The following is a 21,845-nucleotide window of genomic DNA, read 5'->3' as shown; positions in this document are numbered from 1 at the left end:
GAAGCAGGCGGGCCTGGGCGGGGCTTCGGGCCCCTCCCCGCCTGGCACGTGTCGGGCAAGTTGCGGGTCCCCCCCGTCGGGGATCGGAGTGCTGGAGCCTCAGGCGCCGCTTCCGACGGGAGACCCCCGGCGGCCGTCCAGCGCCCGAAAGGTGCGCAGCGCCAGCCTTCTGGAGCTTTGCCCGAGGCTCCCAGGCCCCCCAAAACCCTCCCCTTCTGTAGGTCTCAGAATTGGAGCCACCCGTTTAGCCTTGGGTTCCTTGGAGGGGGCGGATTGCAAAGGAGGCCTCGCGGTGGTTTTGTTTTGTTTTACAAAGACGGCACGTGCGAACCCCCGGGACCCCGACGGCGAACCCCGAGAACCCGAAGCGAATCCCAGGAGGGCTCGGCAGCCGCCCGCCAAGTGCGCCACAAGCCCCGAGGGTCCGGTCCGGAGGGGAGGGGGCGGGCGGTTCCTCGCAAGGATGGGGCCCGATTTTTATCCCCGACAGTCGGGGCACTCCAAATTCCGCCCAGCCCCGCACCCCCTCGGCCCCCTCCCTCGGCAAGGCCTTCCTCGCGCCAGCTCCAGGGGAGGAGGAAGAGCGTGCCCCTGAGCGCGTGCAAAGCGCCTTTCGGCCACCAGCCTGGAGCCCCGCATCCAGATATCTCCCCCCCCCCCCATCTATTCCGGCAAGAACCCAGGAGTTCCGGCTCTCTCTCTCCAGCACCTCCGCCGGGTGGACAGCGCTGCGCTGACGTCACTCCCCCTCCCCCTCGCAAGCCGGGCCTGGCCCGGGCCTGGCCGGGATCCCCTTCGCGGCGGCGCCCGGAGAGGAGCGCTGCTGGCCGCGGGAGAGACCCGAGGGGGGGCCCGCCAAGGGCCGGGAGGCGGCAGAGATGGACCCCCCCGGGGGTACTTTTGGCCGGCGATGCCTGGAATCCGGCAGGAGGGAGAAAGATCCGGTTATGGGGAGGCGCGGGGCTTGCAGAGCGGGCTCGCGAGGCAGGCACGTGCACGCGCGCAAACAACCACCACGTCTCCCCCCCCGCCCCCATCCAGCCAGTTCACACGTCCCAGGGGACGGAATCTGCAAACAGTACCCCTGACGGCCGGCAGGCGGCAGCAGCGCGTCGGTTCCCCCCGGGGCGCCGGCAGCGTCCACACGAGCAGAGAAGGAGGTGACGCTAAGGCCGAGTTCACACGATGCCTCTGAAGCAAGGAATTATGGGCACTGGGGTTTCCCCTCACAGGGTTACAATCCCCAGCAACTCTTCAAATCATTGAACTGAAGGGAGACCCAATGGGGTCATCTAGTCCAACCAGCTGCGAACTGTTGGCAAACTACCGTGCCCAGAATTCTTTGGTGTGCGCACACTTTGCATGTGCTTTAAAACTATCGCATGTACACATCCAAAGCTGCCTCCTCCTCTTCCCATTATTATAGAATCGCAGAATTGTAGAGTTGGAAGGGACTCAAAGGGTCATCCAGTCGAACCCCCTGCAATGCGCCTGAAGACTTTGCCTCTGTGTGGTGTTGTGACTCCGGCTGCATTCACAGCTGAGGAGTGTAAGAAGCAGAGTTCTGCAGCTCCATTCCAGGGTGAACTCTCTGGCCAGATCTGGGGGTGCTGGTCCACCAGGGGCTCCCTAGCGCAGGCAGTCAATGCCCCCTTTGAGATGTGAAACTGGCCTGTCTGGATCCCACCAAGAAGAGGGAGAGGAGGAGGCCGGATCAGCACCCTTTGTAAAAAATGAGGAGGGGGTCTTGAGTGGGCTGCACCACTTTGCGCATCACCTTGGCCCAGGGCGGAGGGACATCTCTTGGTCTTCAGCTGGGACACTCCCACTCCCAGCTCACTGAAGAGTCAGGGAAATAAAAACGTACAAAACAATCACAGCACCACCAATTGTTTGTGGGTGTCTTTGGCGCCCCCCAAGTCCCTCTTGCAGGTTTGTCTGAGCATCTTTGCAAAGGCCTTTGGGGCAGGGAGGGGAATGTGGCTTTGTCTTGCTTTGAGAGCTCAGGGGAAATAAGGCAAAGGCTGTTTGCGCCCCCCCTATTTTGGAGTCAGGGAGGGGGCCCTTTTCCTGACTGGGCAACACTGGGTGAAGCTCAGGAGCAGGGGATTTAATGCAGAGTATCTCTGGAAGTCTTAAGGCAGCCGGAAGGATTCAGCCCATGCGCAGAGGTCGGAAGTGGCAACGAGGAATTTCTAGGCTGCGAAAACACTTGTTCAGGCTTGTTTTAGAAGAGAAGCCTTTGTTGCTTCTTTGCTTACAGAATCATAGAATTGCAGAGTCGGACGGGAGCCAGAGGGTCATCTAGCCCAACCCTCTTGGTGATTGGACCCCAAGGCTGTGTACTCACAGTGCATTTAAGGCGCATTCTTTCTCTCCTCAAATAATTCCGGGCCCTGTGCTTTCCCCCATGACAATTCCCACAGCTGCCCCTAATGAACTACAGCACCCAGAACTCTCTGATGGGGGGAGAGAAATGTCCTTTAAGAAAAGCATAGTGTTCACACACTGTTCCTGAGACCATGCGCAGAGTGCACCAACACAAGTCGCCAGGAAGAGTCTCTCCCGCTGAGAATGGGGGGCAGGGAGGCTGCTGAGCCCCAGCTCCCACCTGGAAGTGAAGCAGGGGTTGTGTGCCTCAGTTTCCCCAGGTGGCCACAGGGGGATTATTCTCACCTCCTTCCTTTCTTGTCTTGAGAAGGAAGTAAAGCGCTTCCTATTTGCCTTGGCTGTGTGCGAAGCCGTGAGGGAGCAGCACTCCTCTCAGATGCAATTCTCAGTGTTTACCTCACATAGTTTGGCGCTGAGGCACGGCCCGCAAGTTAAGCCTCAGCTCAAAGGTAGCCCCTCTCTGGCTAGCGCAAGCCAATTCTGATCAACACAGCGCAGCATTGTGCGATAGGTTTCGCCAGAAAGAGGAAACGGGAAGTTTTTAAATCTGAATTTCGGTGGGAAATATTTGTGACGTGGGAGGAGAGGGCCTTGCTGAGAGCCGAGAAGAAGTGAAGCGGGGCAGAGACAAAGAGACCCAGGCCAAGCCAGGATTAGTTGGGAATGAGGAGTGGCTGCCGCAAGGAGGGAGATGGCAAACCTGGAGGGTTGAAGTTTTGCATGAGAGTGCACTAAAATTGTCTGCTGTTAGGTTTGCAACAGCCCCCAGCAGGCTTAATTTAAAATTTGCACACCACTAGGGATAGTTTAAAAAGCCTCAAAGTGGTTTACACAAAAGAGAAAGCAATCAAATCGACGGTTCCAAAAGTTGAAATGGCAAGAGACTAAACACAGATTAAAATTCACACCAGATTTCTAAACCTCTGGACAGGGTTGTCTAAACAGTAATGTTTTTAGCAGGTGCCAAAAAGAGTGCAGGGAAGGTGTCTGCCTGGTGCCATGAGGCAGGGAGTTCCAAAGGCATTCTTACAAATGCAGAAAACAAGCATTCTGTGGCACCTGCAGCAGTGCCCATTCTGCCAATTTCTCCACCAATTCAAGGAGCAACACAAAACCCCAGGACTTGACACCTGGAGCATGCAGGGGCATTCAACGGTTGTTTGGAGAGGTCACTCCCTGGTTCGCATGGAGAAGCCGTTTTCAACACACAGCTGCATTGAGGCAGCACCCAGTGCTGAAATTCTGTGCCCCTAACAATTTTGCGCCCCAGGCAACCACCCATCGCCACCACAACGCTATGCCACTGTTCTGTTGTGTAAACCATCCCATTATTACTTCCATCAAAACTTATTTCCAGTGTTGAATTTATCTTAATGCTGCCATACACAACCCCCCCATATATTCAATAAACATTTCCCAATCTTCTTTAAACGAATGTTCTTCTTGTTCTCTTATTCTATATGTTAGGTCCGCAAGCTGCGCATATTCAATCAGCTTATTTTGCCATTCTTCTTTGATTGGGACCTTGCTTGTTTTCCATTTTTGGGCGAACGAAACACGGGCTGCCATTGTGGCATACATAAATAATCTTTTTTCACACCTTTCCATCTGAATTATCCCCATCTGGTTTTTTAAAGAAAAGTACTTTTAAACATTTTTTCCAATTCATTATAAATTATTTCCCAGTACTCTTTTACCTTTTTACAGGTCCACCACCTATGAAAGAACGTGCCCTCGACCTCTTTGCATCTCCAGCACTTAAATGATTCAGTCTTATACATCTTAGCATGTCTAATCGCAGTTAAATACCACCTATAAATAATTTTCAAGTAGTTCTCCTTCAGGAAATAACATGCTGTAAACTTTAGATCACTCCTCCAGAGTTTTTGCCCGAGGTTAAAATCTATATCGTTGCATTTTTCTGTCTATAAGACGCCCCCATGTATAAGATGTTCTCTATTTTGGGGGACTCACATCTATCTGTGCATAAGACGCCCCCTAATTTTTGACTTTATTTTTTAGGGGGAAAACCTAGTCTTATACACGGAAAAGTACGGTATGTCCTCTATCTATTGCCCAGTGTGTCATAGAGGCTTTGACAAGCTTGTCTTTGGTTTCCCAGTCTAATTACAAATTTAGGCACTAGGTGGGCCAAAGCTGCTCCCTGCCCTCCACTGCCCCTTGCCAGCTTCCCAGCCCCACAAGAGCCCAGGTGAGGGCCACCCAGTTCTTTCTGCCAGTCATGCCATGTCACATATGCCCACACTCTCCCCCTGTGCGTGCCAGTTGCTACTGGCTCAAAGGGAAAGGGCCAGACCTGGAGGTCACAGGATGACTCAGCGGCACCGTTAGGAAGCCAAAGTGCTGACCTCACTCGCTCAGTGCCACTCCCTGCCATCAAATTCCTTGAGAACCCAGGAGTCCTGGCTGGCACCCTGCCCTGTGAGGCCTGAGGCCCACTGCCAAGCCTGCCCTGCCCTCCACCTCTTCCCTGACTGCCCCCCTCCTAGCTCAATCACTCCATTGTGGCTCTCAGGGACCCAGGAGTCCTGTCCCCTTTCCAAACTCCTGAATGCCACCCCTCCCTTACTTTAACAATGGAGAGAGAGTCTCCTTTGCGCCCTAACTCACAACCTGGATCAATTTAAGGGCAGGTCCCTTCCCGACTCTGGCTGCTGTTCACCCCAAATGTCCTGCCCTTGGGGGGGGGCGGTGGACCGGCCTGCTGTGTCCCCCCTCCACTCTTCCTGGAGGACTCAGGCTGCCCCCTCCCCATCTTTGTGACCCCCCTCCCTTTCTCCAGGCCAATACATACCCTCCAAAACCCCACTGATCAAAATTGGGTTGCTTGTTTTTTTGGTCCTGATCTCTCTTGGTAACCAGCTGATTTGCATGAAAGCACGGCATCAATAAACGAGCATCCTTTGGTCGGCGCTCTGGCGTGAGTCAGCTTTCTTGCACCAGAGCACCAAACCAAAAAATGGGACATTCTAGGATCCAATCAAAGTTGGGGTGGCTTCTGCAATTCTGTCCCACTCAAATCGGGACGGTTGAAGGTTATGCCGTGTGGCCAGCTGGGTCTTCCTCTGGGGGGAAAGTGGCCTCAGAGGAAGAGTGTGAGCATGGGAGGACAAGGCGTCTGCATTTCTGCTCATGCACAGAGGTGAGTGCAGGTGTGATATCTCAGATAAAATGGCATTCCTGCTGGGCAAAAAGGCCCACATATTGGATTGGTGGAAAGCAAGCAGTTTCATGCCTGCTGAGACTGCTGTGGCCACGATCGGGCCTTGCAAGGAGTCCCCCTTGCCGCGCCCTGTGCAACCGATCATGGCCCATCAATGTAATCTTAAATAAACAAGTTGGAGTTGAAGAAAACCTGCTTAGAGTCTTATCTAGGGACTGGGGAAGGAACTGCAGAACAGTGCTGTGCTCATATACCCAGCAGGCCTCCTGCCACCCCAAAAGGGGATCTCAGACTTCCTGTGAAGGATCTGGGCAGAAGACCTGTGCTTTCTCTCCTCTGTTATTAACCCACCACCAACACGTCTGGTTTAGGCTTGAATTTGCCCCATGGCTGAATCAAGTTTTGGCTGAATTTGCCCCGTGGCAGATTTGCCCTGCAGATAACCTTCTGCCATGCGCTGGGTCCCTGCACTTGGCACCCCTTGGGCTGTGTTGACCTAAACAAGGAGTGCTATTTATAGCCCTTGTTTTGTGGCTGCTCCTCTTAGATAAACAGCTCCTTGGGGAGGTTGGTGCTCAGAGCCCTTTCACCTGGGCAGGTAACACACCCCACCTCAGAGTAGGCAGGCAGCCAAAATGGGCACTGCCTGACGACAACCTGAATTTATCAGGAAGCGATACAGCGGAGACAAACACACGCTTGCTCCTGGTACAAGGGGAACCAACACCTGGGGGTCATGCCCCAGAGCTCCAAACCCCACAGATGAGTTTTGCTTTCGTTCCAGTGCAAACAGGGCACTGGAGAGATATTTGCAATAACACCTGGACTCAAACAGAGATTGCTTTCTTTTCCTGGGGCTCCAGAAACATAATCAGATAGGATTGTGGGAGTGTAAGAACCTGCTGGATCAGGCCAGTGGCCTATCTGGTCCAGCATCCTGTTCACAAAGTGGGCCTCCAGATGCTTCAATGGGAACCCTTCAAGCAAGATTTGAGCAAGATTCCCCTCCTGTGGTTTCCAGCAACTGGTATTCAGAAGCATTGATGCCTCCAACCTCTGTGGAAGGCAGAGCAGGGCCATCACATCCACCCAGTGCTCTACCAGCTGCACTGGCTCCTGGTGGAGTACAGGATCAGGTTCAAGGTGCTGGTTTTAACCTTTAAAGCCCACGTACCTGCGGACCACCTAGGACCCACGTACCTGCAAGACCGCCTCTCTTGGTATGTCCCACAGAGGACCTTATGGTCTTCAGACAAAAACATCTTGGAGGTCCCGGGCCACAGGGAGGTTAGGTTGGCCTCAACCAGAGCCAGGGCTTTTTCGGCTGTGGCCCCAATCTGGTGGAACGCTCTGTCCCAAGAGACTAGGGCCCTGCGGGACTTGACATCTTTCTGCAAGGGCCTGCAAGATGGAGCTGTTCCACCAGGCCTTTGGCCAAGGCACAATCTGACCCCCTCCTTCAGTAATCCTCATAGAACTCTAGCCCAATGGTTGCCATTAATGTGACTCTGAATTGATTTTAGAATGTATTTCAATTAATTGATTGTGATTTTATGTAAACTGTGTTACTTTTACTGTTGTTAGTCGCTCTGAGCCCGGCTTCGGGATATAAATAATAATAATAATAATAATAATAATAATAATAATAATAATTATTATTATTATTATTATTATTATTATTATTATTATTATTATTATTATTATTATTGATAGATTTTAAGGTGAAGCAACCAGATTTGTACACAGTATTCCAAATGCACTCACATCATAGATGTGTAGAATGGCTTTATTATATGAGCAGTTTTATTTTCAGTTCCTTTCCCAGTGATCCCAAGTGGAAATTGCCCTTTTCACGCTGGGTTGACGTCTTCATCAAGCAATCTGTTATGACTATCACCTCCAGTTCAGACCCCGTGAGCGTATATGTGAAAGGAAGATTTCTTGCATCACCAGACATCACTTTATACTTAGAATCATAGAGTCATAGAGTTGGAAGGGACCCTGAGGACATCTAGTCCAACCCCTGCAATGCATTTGTTTGCATTGAATTGCATTTGCCATTTTGCTGCCCACTCATCCAGTTTGGAAAGGTCCTTTGGAGGCTCTTGGCAATCTCTTTTTGTTTTAGCGGTACTGAACAATTTATTATCATCAGCAAACTTGGCCACCTCACAGCTCCCAATACGGATCCTTGGGGGACTCGACTTTCTACAGAGCTGTCCGCTTATTTCTGCTCTCCACTTCCTGCTACTTAACCAATTCCTGATCCGCAAGAGGTCCCCTAAACATCCTTGGCCCTGTATACCTGAAGGAGCGCCTCCACCCCCATTGCTCAGCCCGGACACTGAGGTCCAGCTATGAGGGCCTTCTGGCGGTTCCCTCACTGTGAGAAGCAAAGTTACAGGGAACAGGCAGAGGGCCTTCTCAGTGGTGGCGCCCGCCCTGTGGAACGCCCTCCCACCGGATGACAACGAAATGAATAACTATCTGACTTTTAGAAGACATCTGAAGACATCTCTGTTTCGGGAAGTTTTTTAATGACTCATGTTTTAATGTATTTTTAATCACCTGTTGGAAGCTGCCCAAAGTGGCTGGGGAAACCCAGCCAGATGGGCAGGGTATACCGTAAGTAATAAATTATTGTTATTACTGTTATTATCTTACTCCATGTCAGCTAAGTTTACTCAACAGTCTTTGGTGCGGTACCTTATCAAAAGCTTTTTGGGAAGCCCAGGTGTGCTATGTCAACTGGACCAGCTCTGTCAAGATGCTTGTTGACACACTCATGGAACCCTAATAGGTTCATGAGACAGGACTTGTCCTTGCAGAAGCCCTGCTGGCTTTACTTCGGAATGGGCTTGTCCACACTTACCTTTTGTCCCCTTTTTGAGCACAGGTCAATGCTTCCAAGTGCCCTTTTACCTGCTCCTGAGCTTTCTCCGCACTTAAAGCAAAGTGCAATAAATGACAGTTCAGGTTTCCTGCAGATTGCAGTTTGCCCTGATTCAGCCGGGACACAGAGCTTTAAAGCACAGACAGCACCTAGAAAGCCCGGAGTAAAGGGAAGTGTGGACAAACCCTGATTTTGTGCCGCATTTCTAGGCACAGGTCTGGGATTTCCAGGTCTGTATCTGAGAGGGTTCTTTCCTCTCGAGATTTTACCACTGAATTGGAGGAAATGGCAATTGGGATTCCCAAAGATTGCTGTTTGCTCTGATCCAGCAGTAAAATGCAGGTGTTCCCAGGTAAAGCGTGAGAGTAAAAGTAATAATAAAATCACACACATACACACGGACCTGGAAATCCTGGGGCTGTGCTAGAAAGCAGGGCAGGAAATGAAGGTCTTGTTCTTCTACATGCCTGGTTATATTATCTTTAACAATACTTCCCACCAGGATTGCCCTTGGAAACACCTTTTCAAAAATTGGTGTTACGCAGGATACTTTCCCGTCCTCAGGTGTGGAGGCAGAGCTGAGGAACAAGTGACATAATTTTTGTTTGTTTGTTTATAAAAACATTTCTATACCACTGTATCATAAAAAAATATACCACAGTGGTTTACAACAATATAAAAACATAAAACCAAACTAAAAAATCATAAAACGTTAAAAATGTTTGAAAAACATAAATTAAAAACAAACATTTATAGGGCGTTGTGGGGGATGTATCCTTGATTGCCTGCTTGGGCCTTGCGGAATATAAACGTTTTCAGCAGACGCTTAAAAGTTGGCACAGAAGGCCGTCTGGATCAGGCATCCCAATCCGGTGATTTATCAGTTTTTATTTTGCCTACCAGGCTTAGAAACTCCGCTCTCAACACCACTATCTGGCCCAGTTCCTCCTGCAAAAGTTAGTTCAGGTACTGAGCTCTGGTCTAGATCTTCCACGGTGAAGACAGATGCCAATAATTCATTCAGCTTCTCTGCCACATCTCCTTGACCTCCTGGAGCACACCTTGTCACTGACGGGTCCAACCACCTCCCTAGGCTGTTTCCTGCTCCTCATATATTTAAAGAAGACAGAGGGAGAGAGGCGTGAGCCCACGGTTGGAACCACGTTTCACCCACTCACCCACAGGTTTCCCCAGCCATTCTGGGCGGCTTCCAACAAGAGTAAGAATACATTAAAACATCAATCATTAATAACTTCCCTAAACAGTGCTGCCTTCAGAAGTCTCTCTCTCTTTCCGCCTCTCTCTCATGCAGAGACACACATCTCAAGGGCCAAGCGGTGGGTTCTGGGCCTCAGATTGTTCTCCTCAAGCTTTCCTAGGGAGACTTTCCTAGGCGCCTTGGAGGATGACAAACCACAGTAACATTGGATCTGCACTCAGCAGCAAGGTCTCTCCTTGGAACTGGCTCATGCTCACAAGTCCAGTTGTGAGCAGATACTGAAGCATCACTTGCACGGTGATTGTGGAAGGCGAACACGGAGGCCACAGGAGGTCTTGCAGACCAGAGCTGCAGTGAGGACCAGACTGGTCTGAGATGGAAGGCCAGATATCCTCAGCCTCCTGAAGCCAGGGAGGCCAAAGTGGGTCACCCAAAATTCATTGCTGGATTTTTGTGGCCTCTGCATCACTGCTGCTGTTCTCTGCCTCTAATCTCCCCACACCCTAAACCTTTTATTTCTCCTCAGACTCCCCAGGCCTTCTTTCCTTTTCCTCATTCTCTCTTTCTGCCTGGATGCCTCTCCCTGAATGTGACTTGTCCCTGCCCTTATCAGAAGCATCTTGAAGGGTGGTGTGGCTAGACACCCCTTCCTCCTCCTCCTCCCTCTAAAAGCTCTCTCTCTGGAGCTTTGAGCTTCAATCCAGCTTTGGTGCTGATCGCAGGAAGGTGCGCTCCTTGACCTCTGCCTGGAAAACCCTCTGGCACCTGCCCTCCCCTTTGCCAGCGGCCCCTGGTGCCTCAACCCATGAGACCCAATGACTGGAGAATGGGGGTGAGCCTCTTTGCTCTCTGCCTCTGGACGGGGCTGACCATGGCCTCCTCCACAGAGGGTAAGTATTTGGGAACGCAGGAGCCTTCGGGATGCGGAGGGTGTGGCGGGGTGGGAACTCTGCCGCTTGGGCCACCAGCTGTGTGGTGGGTGCATCTGGGGAAGGGGTGGAGTCACAGGAGAGTCGCCAGCCCCCTTGCCAGGGCTCATCGCATGCCAAGGCTCCTGGCAGCCCAAGCCCAGAAGCTGTCGCTCATCCACGAAATACCTAAATTATTTTTTTTAAAAAGAGACTTCCCTGGAGCATGTGCAGAGTCCCATTCCCTCCTCACAGAGAAACTCAGTCAGACAAGGAACGTCAGGGGAGCCAGATGGCTCTTGGGTCAGACCAAAGTTCTCTCTAGTCCATCATCCCATTTGCCACAGTGGCTGACTAGATAGCCCAGTGAGAAGCCCACAAGCCAGGACAGGAGAGCAGCAGCCCTCGCCTGCTGATTTCCTCCCCACTGATGATGAGCGTCCTGTGGCAGACCGCCTCTCATCCTCATACATGACCATCGCGATTAGTATCCTCCCTCATGAAACTATTTAATTCTCCTTAAAAGCCGTCTACATTGGAGGCCATCACTGCCTCCTGTGGGAGTGAGTTCCACAAGCACTGCATGAAGCTCAGTTGGCGAGAGTGTGGTGCTGATAACGCCAAGGTTGCACGTTCGATCCTCCGTAAGGGACAGCTGCATACAGTGGTACCTCGCAAGACGGATGCCTCGCAAGACGGAAAACTCGCTAGACGAAAGGGTTTTTTGTTTTTTGAGCTGCTTCACAAGATGAATTTCCCTATGGGTTTGCTTCGCAAGACGGAAACGACTTTGAGGAGCAACTCATAGAACGCGGTGTGGTAGCCTTTTTTGAGGTTTTTGAAGACTTTGGTGATTTTTGAAGCTTTTCCAAAACTTTCCCGGCACCGTGCTTCGCAAGACGAAAAAAATCGCAAGACGACAAAACTCGCGGAACGAATTAATTTCGTCTTGCGAGGCACCACTGTATTCCTGCAGACTGGACAATTCTCATGTTTCCTTCCAACTCTATGATTCTGATTCTGATTGTTTCTCTGTTTGGAGTGTCTCCCTCTTCAGCTTATTTGACAGCCCTGTTTGGGTTCTGGGCAGCTTGCAGTCAGAATGGAAGGCTGAACTCTTTCGGAGGGTCTTTTTCCACCTACAAAACTCTGCCATGTTCCTCCTTAATGTGTGTCTAGCAGCTGGAGCAGCCGGAAAGCCGTTGACTGCTGTGATCACTTCCTGTACGATCCGCACGATGTCATGGCAAAATGCTTCTGGCGGTGGGGCTCTCCTCTGGCTGGGCTCCCCTCTCAGGCACATCTCGTAATTCCCACATCTCATTATTTCCTCTGTTCTCTTTCCCCTGCGCTTTCTATCCTCCTCCTATTGCCAAGCTTGGGGAATGAATTTGCAGCTTTCAAAACGGATTCTGCTTCTCATATTTTGTGGAGTGGATTCCCATTTCCATGAATGTTTTTGCTGCCAGCTCTGGGTTTTGATCAGCTCAGATCGGTTCGCTGCCTCCTTGGCTTTGTGAAGGGCTAAGTGAACTTGCTGTTAGCTGCACTGGGCCAGGAAGCCCTTTGTTTAGAATCCCAGGCTGCTTTCTGCTGAGTCAGGCCACTGGTCCTCTACACTGACCAGTAGTGGCTCTCCAGACTTCCCAATACAGGGCTGCATTGGGAATTTATACAATTAAGCCTCTTTTTTCATAATTTCCCCATGATTTTTTGTATTTTAAGCTTGTATTTGTGAACTAGTACAGTAGTACGTCGGGTTAAGAACTTACTGTATTTTTCGCTCCATAAGACGCACTTTTTTCCTCCTAAAAAGTAAGGGGAAATGTCTGTGTGTTTTATGGAGTGAATGTGTGGTTCCTGGAGCTGAATTGCCCAGGGGCAAAAAACTAATTGTGCTTTTTTTTTTTTTGAAAGAGGGAAGGGGGTGTTGAAACAAAGCCGCTGAGCAGCTGATTGGCAAGCAATTGGGAAGGGAGATAAGGGGTTCTAGAGATAAAGGAGGCTGCCTGGGAGGAGGGAGGTAAAAGCCCATGGATCCTCAGGATTTTTGCATTGGGTCACCCCAAATTCACCATCAGATCACATAGCATGTCCATGGCTACAGCCTGTACAAAAAAAATCACGCATCCACTGTTTTGTGGGGCCACAATGGCACAAAAACGTGGTTACAAAGCACGGATCCACATGGATTCTCAAGATTTTTGCATTGGGCTACCCCAAACTCACTGTCAAATCACATGTCTGTGGCCACAGCATGAACCACAAAAATCAAATATCCACTGTTTCGTTCAGAATATTTTTTTTTCTTGCTTTCCTCCTCTAAAAATTAGGTGTGGCTTATGGTCAGGTGCGTCTTATGGAGTGAAAAATATAGTAATTCGTTCTGGAGGTCCGTTCTTAACTTGATATTTCTGGGTTAGCGGAGTCTGTAACCTGAAGGGTCTGTAACCTGAGGTACCACTGTACATGTGTCAGAGCTGCTTCCAGATCCTAGCTCACAGAGGATCACGCTAGCCAGCGGTCACTTGTAAAAGTCTTTTATTGAGTTACAGTTTCCATTCTCAAGCTGCTGCGCGCAACTCTACGTCTTAAGGGTTAGACCGGCGAAGCTCCGTCTGAGTCTCCGCCCCCTGTGCACCAGCTTACTAACCTAGCCTTACTCCATCTTTTCCGCCTGACTGTTCTCCTCTGGGTCCCTCTGCCCCCCGGGGTCTCTTCCTTCCGGGATTCTTCTGACGCTGACCCCCTGGACCCTCCTGTCTCCTTGCGTCGGGCTTTAGGACCTGGCTCCCTTTCCTGGCTGCCTACTGCGTCACTTTCCTGTGCATTTGAACTTGGCGCGCGCGCCCAACCTTCCACTTTCCGTCTGACCGTTTCTTCGCTCCCCGATGGAGGTGTGGCCACTCCTGACTTGTGCCCTCCCCCCTGTTGCAAGCTGCCAGCGCTTGATCTCTGGCTCCCTTCCTCTTCCCTGCTCTCTGGCCGTGACGCTGGTCCCGATTTCCAACTGCTCCCCTCTGAGTCCCCTCTGGCTCTATCTTCCTGGGGTGTCCCCCTAGGCTCCCCCCTTGCCCTGGCCACTGGTGCTCCTTTCTGTGAATCTTCTGATTCACTGGAAAGACTCGGAGATCTCGGGTCGTCGTCATCACTCATCTTTTCTTCTGCCTCCTCCCCCTCGCTCTCTGTTTCCTCCCTTGCCCTCGCCTCTGCTCCTGAACCCCTGACAACATGTATAGCCAGAGACTTGTGTGCGTAAAATATTTATGTTCTACTATTTCTGGGGTGTTCTTGGATTCTGCGTAAAAGGGGACTCCATCCCCTTTTAAACATCTTCAGAGAGACAGGGGTGAAAAAAAGCATGTTTCCACTAAAGACACCGGGAATTCTTACTTCTGGGGGGAAATTACTCAACATATGCCACAATCCTAATTACCAAAAAAAAAAAAAAAGAAAAAAAGAAAAAAAAGTTAACCTGTAAAATCCAAGAACGCACGCATGTTGAAGAGCATTATAGGAGAAATTAATATACAGTGGTACCTTGGGGTACAGACGCTTCAGGTTACAGACGCTTCAGGTTACAGACGCTTCAGGTTACAGACTCCGCTAATCCAGAAATAGTACCTCTGGTTAAGAACTTTGCTTCAGGATGAGAACAGAAATTGCACGGCAGCGGGAGGCCCCATTAGCTAAAGTGGTGCTTCAGGTCAAGAACAGTTTCAGGTTAAGAACAGACCTCCGGAACGAATTAAGTACCTGACCCGAGGTACCACTGTAACTGTTTCAGTGCTGGCACAGGCTGTACTGATATCCTTGCCCTATTTAATGTGCTGGATTTTTACTAATGCAGAGTAAATACATAATATGCACACTTGTCAATGAAACCAGAAAGAAGTTTCTGGTTTGTTTCAGATTGTTCTGATGCATCTGAAAGGATATCCATCTATACATTGTGACCCTTTTCAGAGAGAGACTCCAAACAAAGAAGGCCTTAAAGAAGGCCAGGTATACAATGCATTTAGAAGACATCTGAAAGCAGCCCTGTTCAGGGAAGTTTTTACTGTCTGATGTTTTCATGTATTTTTAATCTTTTGTTGGAAGCTGCCCAGCCAGATGGGCGGGGTAGAAATAATAAATTATTATATGATAATATTATTATGACTTTCAATTCTCATCCATGCCAGTGTAGTGGTCAGAGTTTTGGGCAAGGAGCTGGGACACAAGAGTTCCATTCCACGCTCAGCGATGAACTTCACGGGGTGACCATTCACTGCCTCTCAGACAAACCGACCTCGCAGGGTTGTTGTGAGGTGGAAAGGGGGAGAGAACCAAGCATCCCACCTTGAGCTCCTTGGAGAAACAGTGGTATATGGATACAGGAGAAAATAATAATAGAAGAGAGACTCACCTTCCCAACCACTGGTGTAAAGGTAAAGGGTAAAGGGACCCCTGACCGTTAGGTCCAGTCGTGGCCGACTCTGGGGTTGCGGCGCTCATCTCGCTTTACTGGCCGAGGGAGCCGGCGTACAGCTTCCGGGTCACGTGGCCAGCATGACTAAGCCGCTTCTGGTGAACCAGAGCAGCGAATGGAAACACCATTTACCTTCCCACTGGAGTGGTACCTATTTATCTACTTGCACTTTGATGTGCTTTCGAACTGCTAGGTTGGCAGGAGCAGGGACCAAGCAACGGGAGCTCACCCCATGGCGGGGATTTGAACTGCCGACCTTTTGATTAGCAAGTCCTAGGCTCTGTAGCTTCAGGTTCATTTCATGATAGTACCTCCTTGAGGTGCTCTCAACTGTTTTAATGCCAGAACATTAAGCACAAGACAAAGAAAAATAGGCAGGCTGTTTAAATGCTAAAAGTGATGTGTTGAATGATAAAAATGCTTCCCCTTAAAGTTTGCGTTGTTGATGCAGCAGCAGCTGAAGCTTCAGAACTGAATCTGAAGAGGTATGTGACCCAAAGAGGAGCCGCCCTGCTCAGAATCACCTGGATCTAGAAAGGTTAAAGATGCCCAGCAAAGGGAAAGCTGGCAAAGTAAAAATGGCTCACGGGTGTTTTATATATATATTATCTTTAAAGCACTTATAAAATGCTTGCTCATTCTAAATCTCTAACTACAAGAAAGGAGCACAAAACTGCATGCTATGAAAAATAAATACTTATGATGATATTGTGTTTATGAAAAAATATATTGTTTATAGATTCATTGCTTGTTCTTTCTGTAACCGATTTGAATGTTTTGAAATTGCAGTCAAAACAACAGAAGCAAGCCCAACTACTATGACTAGTTCTTCCACTGCAACTCAGACGACAGTAGGAGACACTAGTACTACGCAGGTAGTGACCTCCGCTCCTTCCACCTGGGAGGAACCATCCAGCACAGGAACACCTTCTCCGTCAATGTTGCCTGCCTCTTCCAGTGTGACCACTGCAACTGAACCCTCAGCTCAGAGTACAGCAGGAGACACTAGTACTACACAGGCAGGGACCTCCGCTTCTCCCACCTCTGAGCAACCATCCAGCACAGGGACATCTTCTCTGTCCACGTTGGAGACCTCTTCCAGTGTGACCACTGCAACTGAACCCTCACCTCAGAGTACAGCAGGAGACACTAGTACTACACAGGCAGGGACCTCCGCTTCTCCCACCTCTGAGCAACCATCCAGCACAGGGACATCTTCTCTGCCCACGTTGGGGACCTCTTCCAGTGTGACCACTGCAACTGAACCCTCAATTCAGAGTACAGCAGGAGACACTAGTACTACACAGGCAGGGACCTCCGCTTCTCCCACCTCTGAGCAACCATCCAGCACAGGGACATCTTCTCTGCCCACGTTGGGGACCTCTTCCAGTGTGACCACTGCAACTGAACCCTCAGCTCAGAGTACAGCAGGAGACACTAGTACTACACAGGCAGGGACCTCCGCTTCTCCCACCTCTGAGCAACCATCCAGCACAGGGACATCTTCTCTGCCCACGTTGGGGACCTCTTCCAGTGTGACCACTGCAACTGAACCCTCAATTCAGAGTACAGCAGGAGACACTGGTACTACACAGGCAGGGACCTCCGCTTCTCCCACCTCTGAGCAACCATCCAGCACAGGGACATCTTCTCTGCCCACGTTGGGGACCTCTTCCACTGTGACCACTGCAACTGAACCCTCAGCTCAGAGTACAGCAGGAGAGACTAGTACTACACAGGCAGGGACCTCCGCTTCTCCCACCTCTGAGCAACCATCCAGCACAGGGACATCTTCTCTGCCCACGTTGGGGACCTCTTCCAGTGTGACCACTGCAACTGAACCCTCAATTCAGAGTACAGCAGGAGACACTGGTACTACACAGGCAGGGACCTCCGCTTCTCCCACCTCTGAGCAACCATCCAGCACAGGGACATCTTCTCTGCCCACGTTGGGGACCTCTTCCACTGTGACCACTGCAACTGAACCCTCAGCTCAGAGTACAGCAGGAGAGACTAGTACTACACAGGCAGGGACCTCCGCTTCTCCCACCTCTGAGCAACCATCCAGCACAGGGACATCTTCTCTGCCCACGTTGGGGACCTCTTCCAGTGTGACCACTGCAACTGAACCCTCAATTCAGAGTACAGCAGGAGACACTGGTACTACACAGGCAGGGACCTCCGCTTCTCCCACCTCTGAGCAACCATCCAGCACAGGGACATCTTCTCTGCCCACGTTGGGGACCTCTTCCACTGTGACCACTGCAACTGAACCCTCAGCTCAGAGTACAGCAGGAGACACTAGTACTACACAGGCAGGTACCTCTGCTTCTCCCACCTCTGAGCAACCATCCAGCACAGGGACATCTTCTCTGTCAACGTTGGGGACCTCTTCCAGTGTGACCACTGCAACTGAACCCTCAATTCAGAGTACAGCAGGAGACACTGGTACTACACAGGCAGGGACCTCCGCTTCTCCCACCTCTGAGCAACCATCCAGCACAGGGACATCTTCTCTGCCCACGTTGGGGACCTCTTCCACTGTGACCACTGCAACTGAACCCTCAGCTCAGAGTACAGCAGGAGAGACTAGTACTACACAGGCAGGGACCTCCGCTTCTCCCACCTCTGAGCAACCATCCAGCACAGGGACATCTTCTCTGCCCACGTTGGGGACCTCTTCCAGTGTGACCACTGCAACTGAACCCTCAGCTCAGAGTACAGCAGGAGACACTAGTACTACACAGGCAGGGACCTCCGCTTCTCCCACCTCTGAGCAACCATCCAGCACAGGGACATCTTCTCTATCAACGTTGGGGACCTCTTCCACTGTGACCACTGCAACTGAACCCTCAGCTCAGAGTACAGCAGGAGACACTAGTACTACACAGGCAGGGACCTCAGCTTCTCCCACATCTGAGCAACCATCCAGCACAGGGACATCTTCTCTGTCCACGTTGGGGACATGTTCCAGTGTGACCACTGCAACTGAACCCTCAATTCAGAGTACAGCAGAAGACACTAGTACAAAACAGACAGGGACCTCTGCTTCTCCCACCTCTGAGCAACCATCCACCAAAGGGACCTCTTCTCTGCCAACGTTGGGGACCTCTTCGAGTGTGACCACTGCAACTGAACCCTCACCTCAGAGTACAGCAGAAGACACTGGTACTACACAGGCAGGGACCTCCGCTTCTCCCACCTCTGAGCAACCATCCACCAAAGGGACCTCTTCTCTGCCAACGTTGGGGACCTCTTCCACTGTGACCACTGCAACTGAACCCTCAGCAGGAGAGACTAGTACTACACAGGCAGGGACCTCCGCTTCTCCCACCTCTGAGCAACCATCCAGCACAGGGACATCTTCTCTGCCAACGTTGTGGACCTCTTCCAGTGTGACCACTGCAACTGAACCCTCACCTCAGAGTACAGCAGGAGACACTAGTACTACACAGGCAGGGACCTCCGCTTCTCCCACCTCTGAGCAACCATCCAGCACAGGGACATCTTCTCTGCCCACGTTGGGGACCTCTTCCAGTGTGACCACTGCAACTGAACCCTCAGCTCAGAGTACAGCAGGAGACACTAGTACTACACAGGCAGGGACCTCCGCTTCTCCCACCTCTGAGCAACCATCCAGCACAGGGACATCTTCTCTGCCCACGTTGGGGACCTCTTCCAGTGTGACCACTGCAACTGAACCCTCAGCTCAGAGTACAGCAGGAGACACTAGTACTACACAGGCAGGGACCTCCGCTTCTCCCACCTCTGAGCAACCATCCAGCACAGGGACATCTTCTCTGCCCACGTTGGGGACCTCTTCCAGTGTGACCACTGCAACTGAACCCTCAGCTCAGAGTACAGCAGGAGACACTAGTACTACACAGGCAGGGACCTCCGCTTCTCCCACCTCTGAGCAACCATCCAGCACAGGGACATCTTCTCTGTCAACGTTGGGGACCTCTTCCAGTGTGACCACTGCAACTGAACCCTCAGCTCAGAGTACAGCAGGAGACACTAGTACTACACAGGCAGGGACCTCAGCTTCTCCCACCTCTGAGCAACCATCCAGCACAGGGACATCTTCTCTGTCAACGTTGGGGACCTCTTCCAGTGTGACCACTGCAACTGAACCCTCAGCTCAGAGTACAGTAGAAGACACTAGTACAAAACAGACAGGGACCTCTGCTTCTCCCAACTCTGAGCAACCATCCAGCACAGGGACATCTTCTCTGTCCACGTTGGGGACCTCTTCCAGTGTGACCACGGCAACTGAACCCTCACCTCAGAGTACAGCAGGAGACACTAGTACTACACAGGCAGCGACCTCCGCTTCTCCCACCTCTGAGCAACCATCCAGCACAGGGACATCTTCTCTGCCAACGTTGGGGACCTCTTCCACTGTGACCACTGCAACTGAACCCTCAGCAGGAGAGACTAGTACTACACAGGCAGGGACCTCCGCTTCTCCCACCTCTGAGCAACCATCCAGCACAGGGACATCTTCTCTGCCCACGTTGGGGACCTCTTCCAGTGTGACCACTGCAACTGAACCCTCAGCTCAGAGTACAGCAGGAGACACTAGTACTACACAGGAAGGGACCTCCGCTTCTCCCACCTCTGAGCAACCATCCAGCACAGGGACATCTTCTCTGTCAACGTTGGGGACCTCTTCCAGTGTGACCACTGCAACTGAACCCTCAGCTCAGAGTACAGCAGGAGACACTAGTACTACACAGGCAGGGACCTCCGCTTCTCCCACCTCTGAGCAACCATCCAGCACAGGGACATCTTCTCTGTCCACGTTGGAGACCTCTTCCAGTGTGACTACTGCAACTGAACCCTCACCTCAGAGTACAGCAGGAGACACTAGTACTACACAGGCAGGGACCTCCGCTTCTCCCACCTCTGAGCAACCATCCAGCACAGGGACATCTTCTCTGTCCACGTTGGGGACCTCTTCCAGTGTGACCACTGCAACTGAACCCTCACCTCAGAGTACAGCAGGAGACACTAGTACTACACAGGAAGGGACCTCCGCTTCTCCCACCTCTGAGCAACCATCCAGCACAGGGACATCTTCTCTGTCCACGTTGGGGACCTCTTCCAGTGTGACCACTGCAACTGAATCCTCAGCTCAGAGTACAGCAGGAGACACTAGTACTACACAGGCAGGGACCTCTGCTTCTCCCACCTCTGAGCAACCATCCAGCACAGGGACATCTTCTCTGTCCACGTTTGGGACCTCTTCCAGTGTGACCACTGCAACTGAACCCTCACCACAGAGTACAGCAGGAGACACTAGTACTACACAGGAAGGGACCTCCGCTTCTCCCACCTCTGAGCAACTATCCAGCACAGGGACATCTTCTCTGTCCACGTTGGGGACCTCTTCCAGTGTGACCACTGCAACTGAACCCTCAATTCAGAGTACAGCAGAAGACACTGGTACTACACAGGCAGGGACCTCCGCTTCTCCCACCTCTGAGCAACCATCCAGCACAGGTACATCTTCTCTGTCCACGTTGGGGACCTCTTCCAGTGTGACCAGTGCAACTGAACCCTTACCTCAGAGTACAGCAGAAGACACTGGTACTACACAGGCAGGGACCTCCGCTTCTCCCACCTCTGAGCAACCATCCAGCACAGGGACATCTTCTCTGTCCACGTTGGGGACCTCTTCCAGTGTGACCACTGCAACTGAACCCTCAGCTCAGAGTACAGCAGGAGACACTGGTACTACACAGGCAGGGACCTCAGCTTCTCCCACCTCTGAGCAACCATCCAGCACAGGGACATCTTCTCTGCCCACGTTGGGGACCTCTTCCAGTGTGACCACTGCAACTGAACCCTCAGCTCAGAGTACAGCAGGAGACACTAGTACTACACAGGAAGGGACCTCTGCTTCTCCCACCTCTGAGCAACCATCCAGCACAGGGACATCTTCTCTGTCCACGTTGGGGACCTCTTCCAGTGTGACCACTGCAACTGAACCCTCACCTCAGAGTACAGCAGGAGACACTAGTACTACACAGGCAGGGACCTCCGCTTCTCCCACCTCTGAGCAACCATCCACCAAAGGGACATCTTCTCTGTCCACGTTGGGGACCTCTTCCAGTGTGACCACTGCAACTGAACCCTCAGCTCAGAGTACAGCAGGAGACACTAGTACTACACAGGCAGGGACCTCCGCTTCTCCCACCTCTGAGCAACCATCCAGCACAGGGACATCTTCTCTGTCCACATTGGGGACCTCTTCCAGTGTGACCACTGCAACTGAACCCTCAGCTCAGAGTACAGCAGGAGACACTAGTACTACACAGGAAGGGACCTCCGCTTCTCCCACCTCTGAGCAACCATCCAGCACAGGGACATCTTCTCTGTCCACGTTGGGGACCTCTTCCAGTGTGACCACTGCAACTGAACCCTCACCTCAGAGTACAGCAGGAGACACTAGTACTACACAGGAAGGGACCTCTGCTTCTCCCACCTCTGAGCAACCATCCAGCACAGGGACATCTTCTCTGTCCACGTTGGGGACCTCTTCCAGTGTGACCACTGCAACTGAACCCTCAGCTCAGAGTACAGCAGAAGACACTGGTACTACACAGGCAGCGACCTCCGTTTCTCCCACCTCTGAGCAACCATCCAGCACAGGGACATCTTCTCTGTCCACGTTGGGGACCTCTTCCAGTGTGACCACTGCAACTGAACCCTCAGCTCAGAGTACAGCAGGAGACACTGGTACTACACAGGCAGCGACCTCCGCTTCTCCCACC

The 21,845-nt window shown here is 51.5% G+C and overlaps 1 protein-coding gene across 1 annotated transcript in view; it reads left to right on the top strand.

The window, feature by feature from the left end:
- Nucleotides 1-21,845, top strand: part of LOC308571877 (uncharacterized protein) — a gene marked incomplete at its 5' end in the record, with an annotated part of 34,012 nt that overhangs the window by 422 nt on the left and 11,745 nt on the right. Inside the window, one exon of the mRNA XM_081167483.1 lies at nucleotides 8-151. Coding sequence (XP_081023609.1) covers nucleotides 8-151 — 144 coding nt within the window. The remainder of the gene's footprint in view (nucleotides 1-7; nucleotides 152-21,845) is intronic.

Source organism: Podarcis bocagei (genome assembly GCF_964188305.1).
Source record: "Podarcis bocagei genome assembly, chromosome: 13".
Taxonomy (NCBI): domain Eukaryota; kingdom Metazoa; phylum Chordata; class Lepidosauria; order Squamata; family Lacertidae; genus Podarcis; species Podarcis bocagei.
Note: the sequence above shows the minus strand (reverse complement) of the source record. Positions and strands in the feature narration are given on the sequence as shown.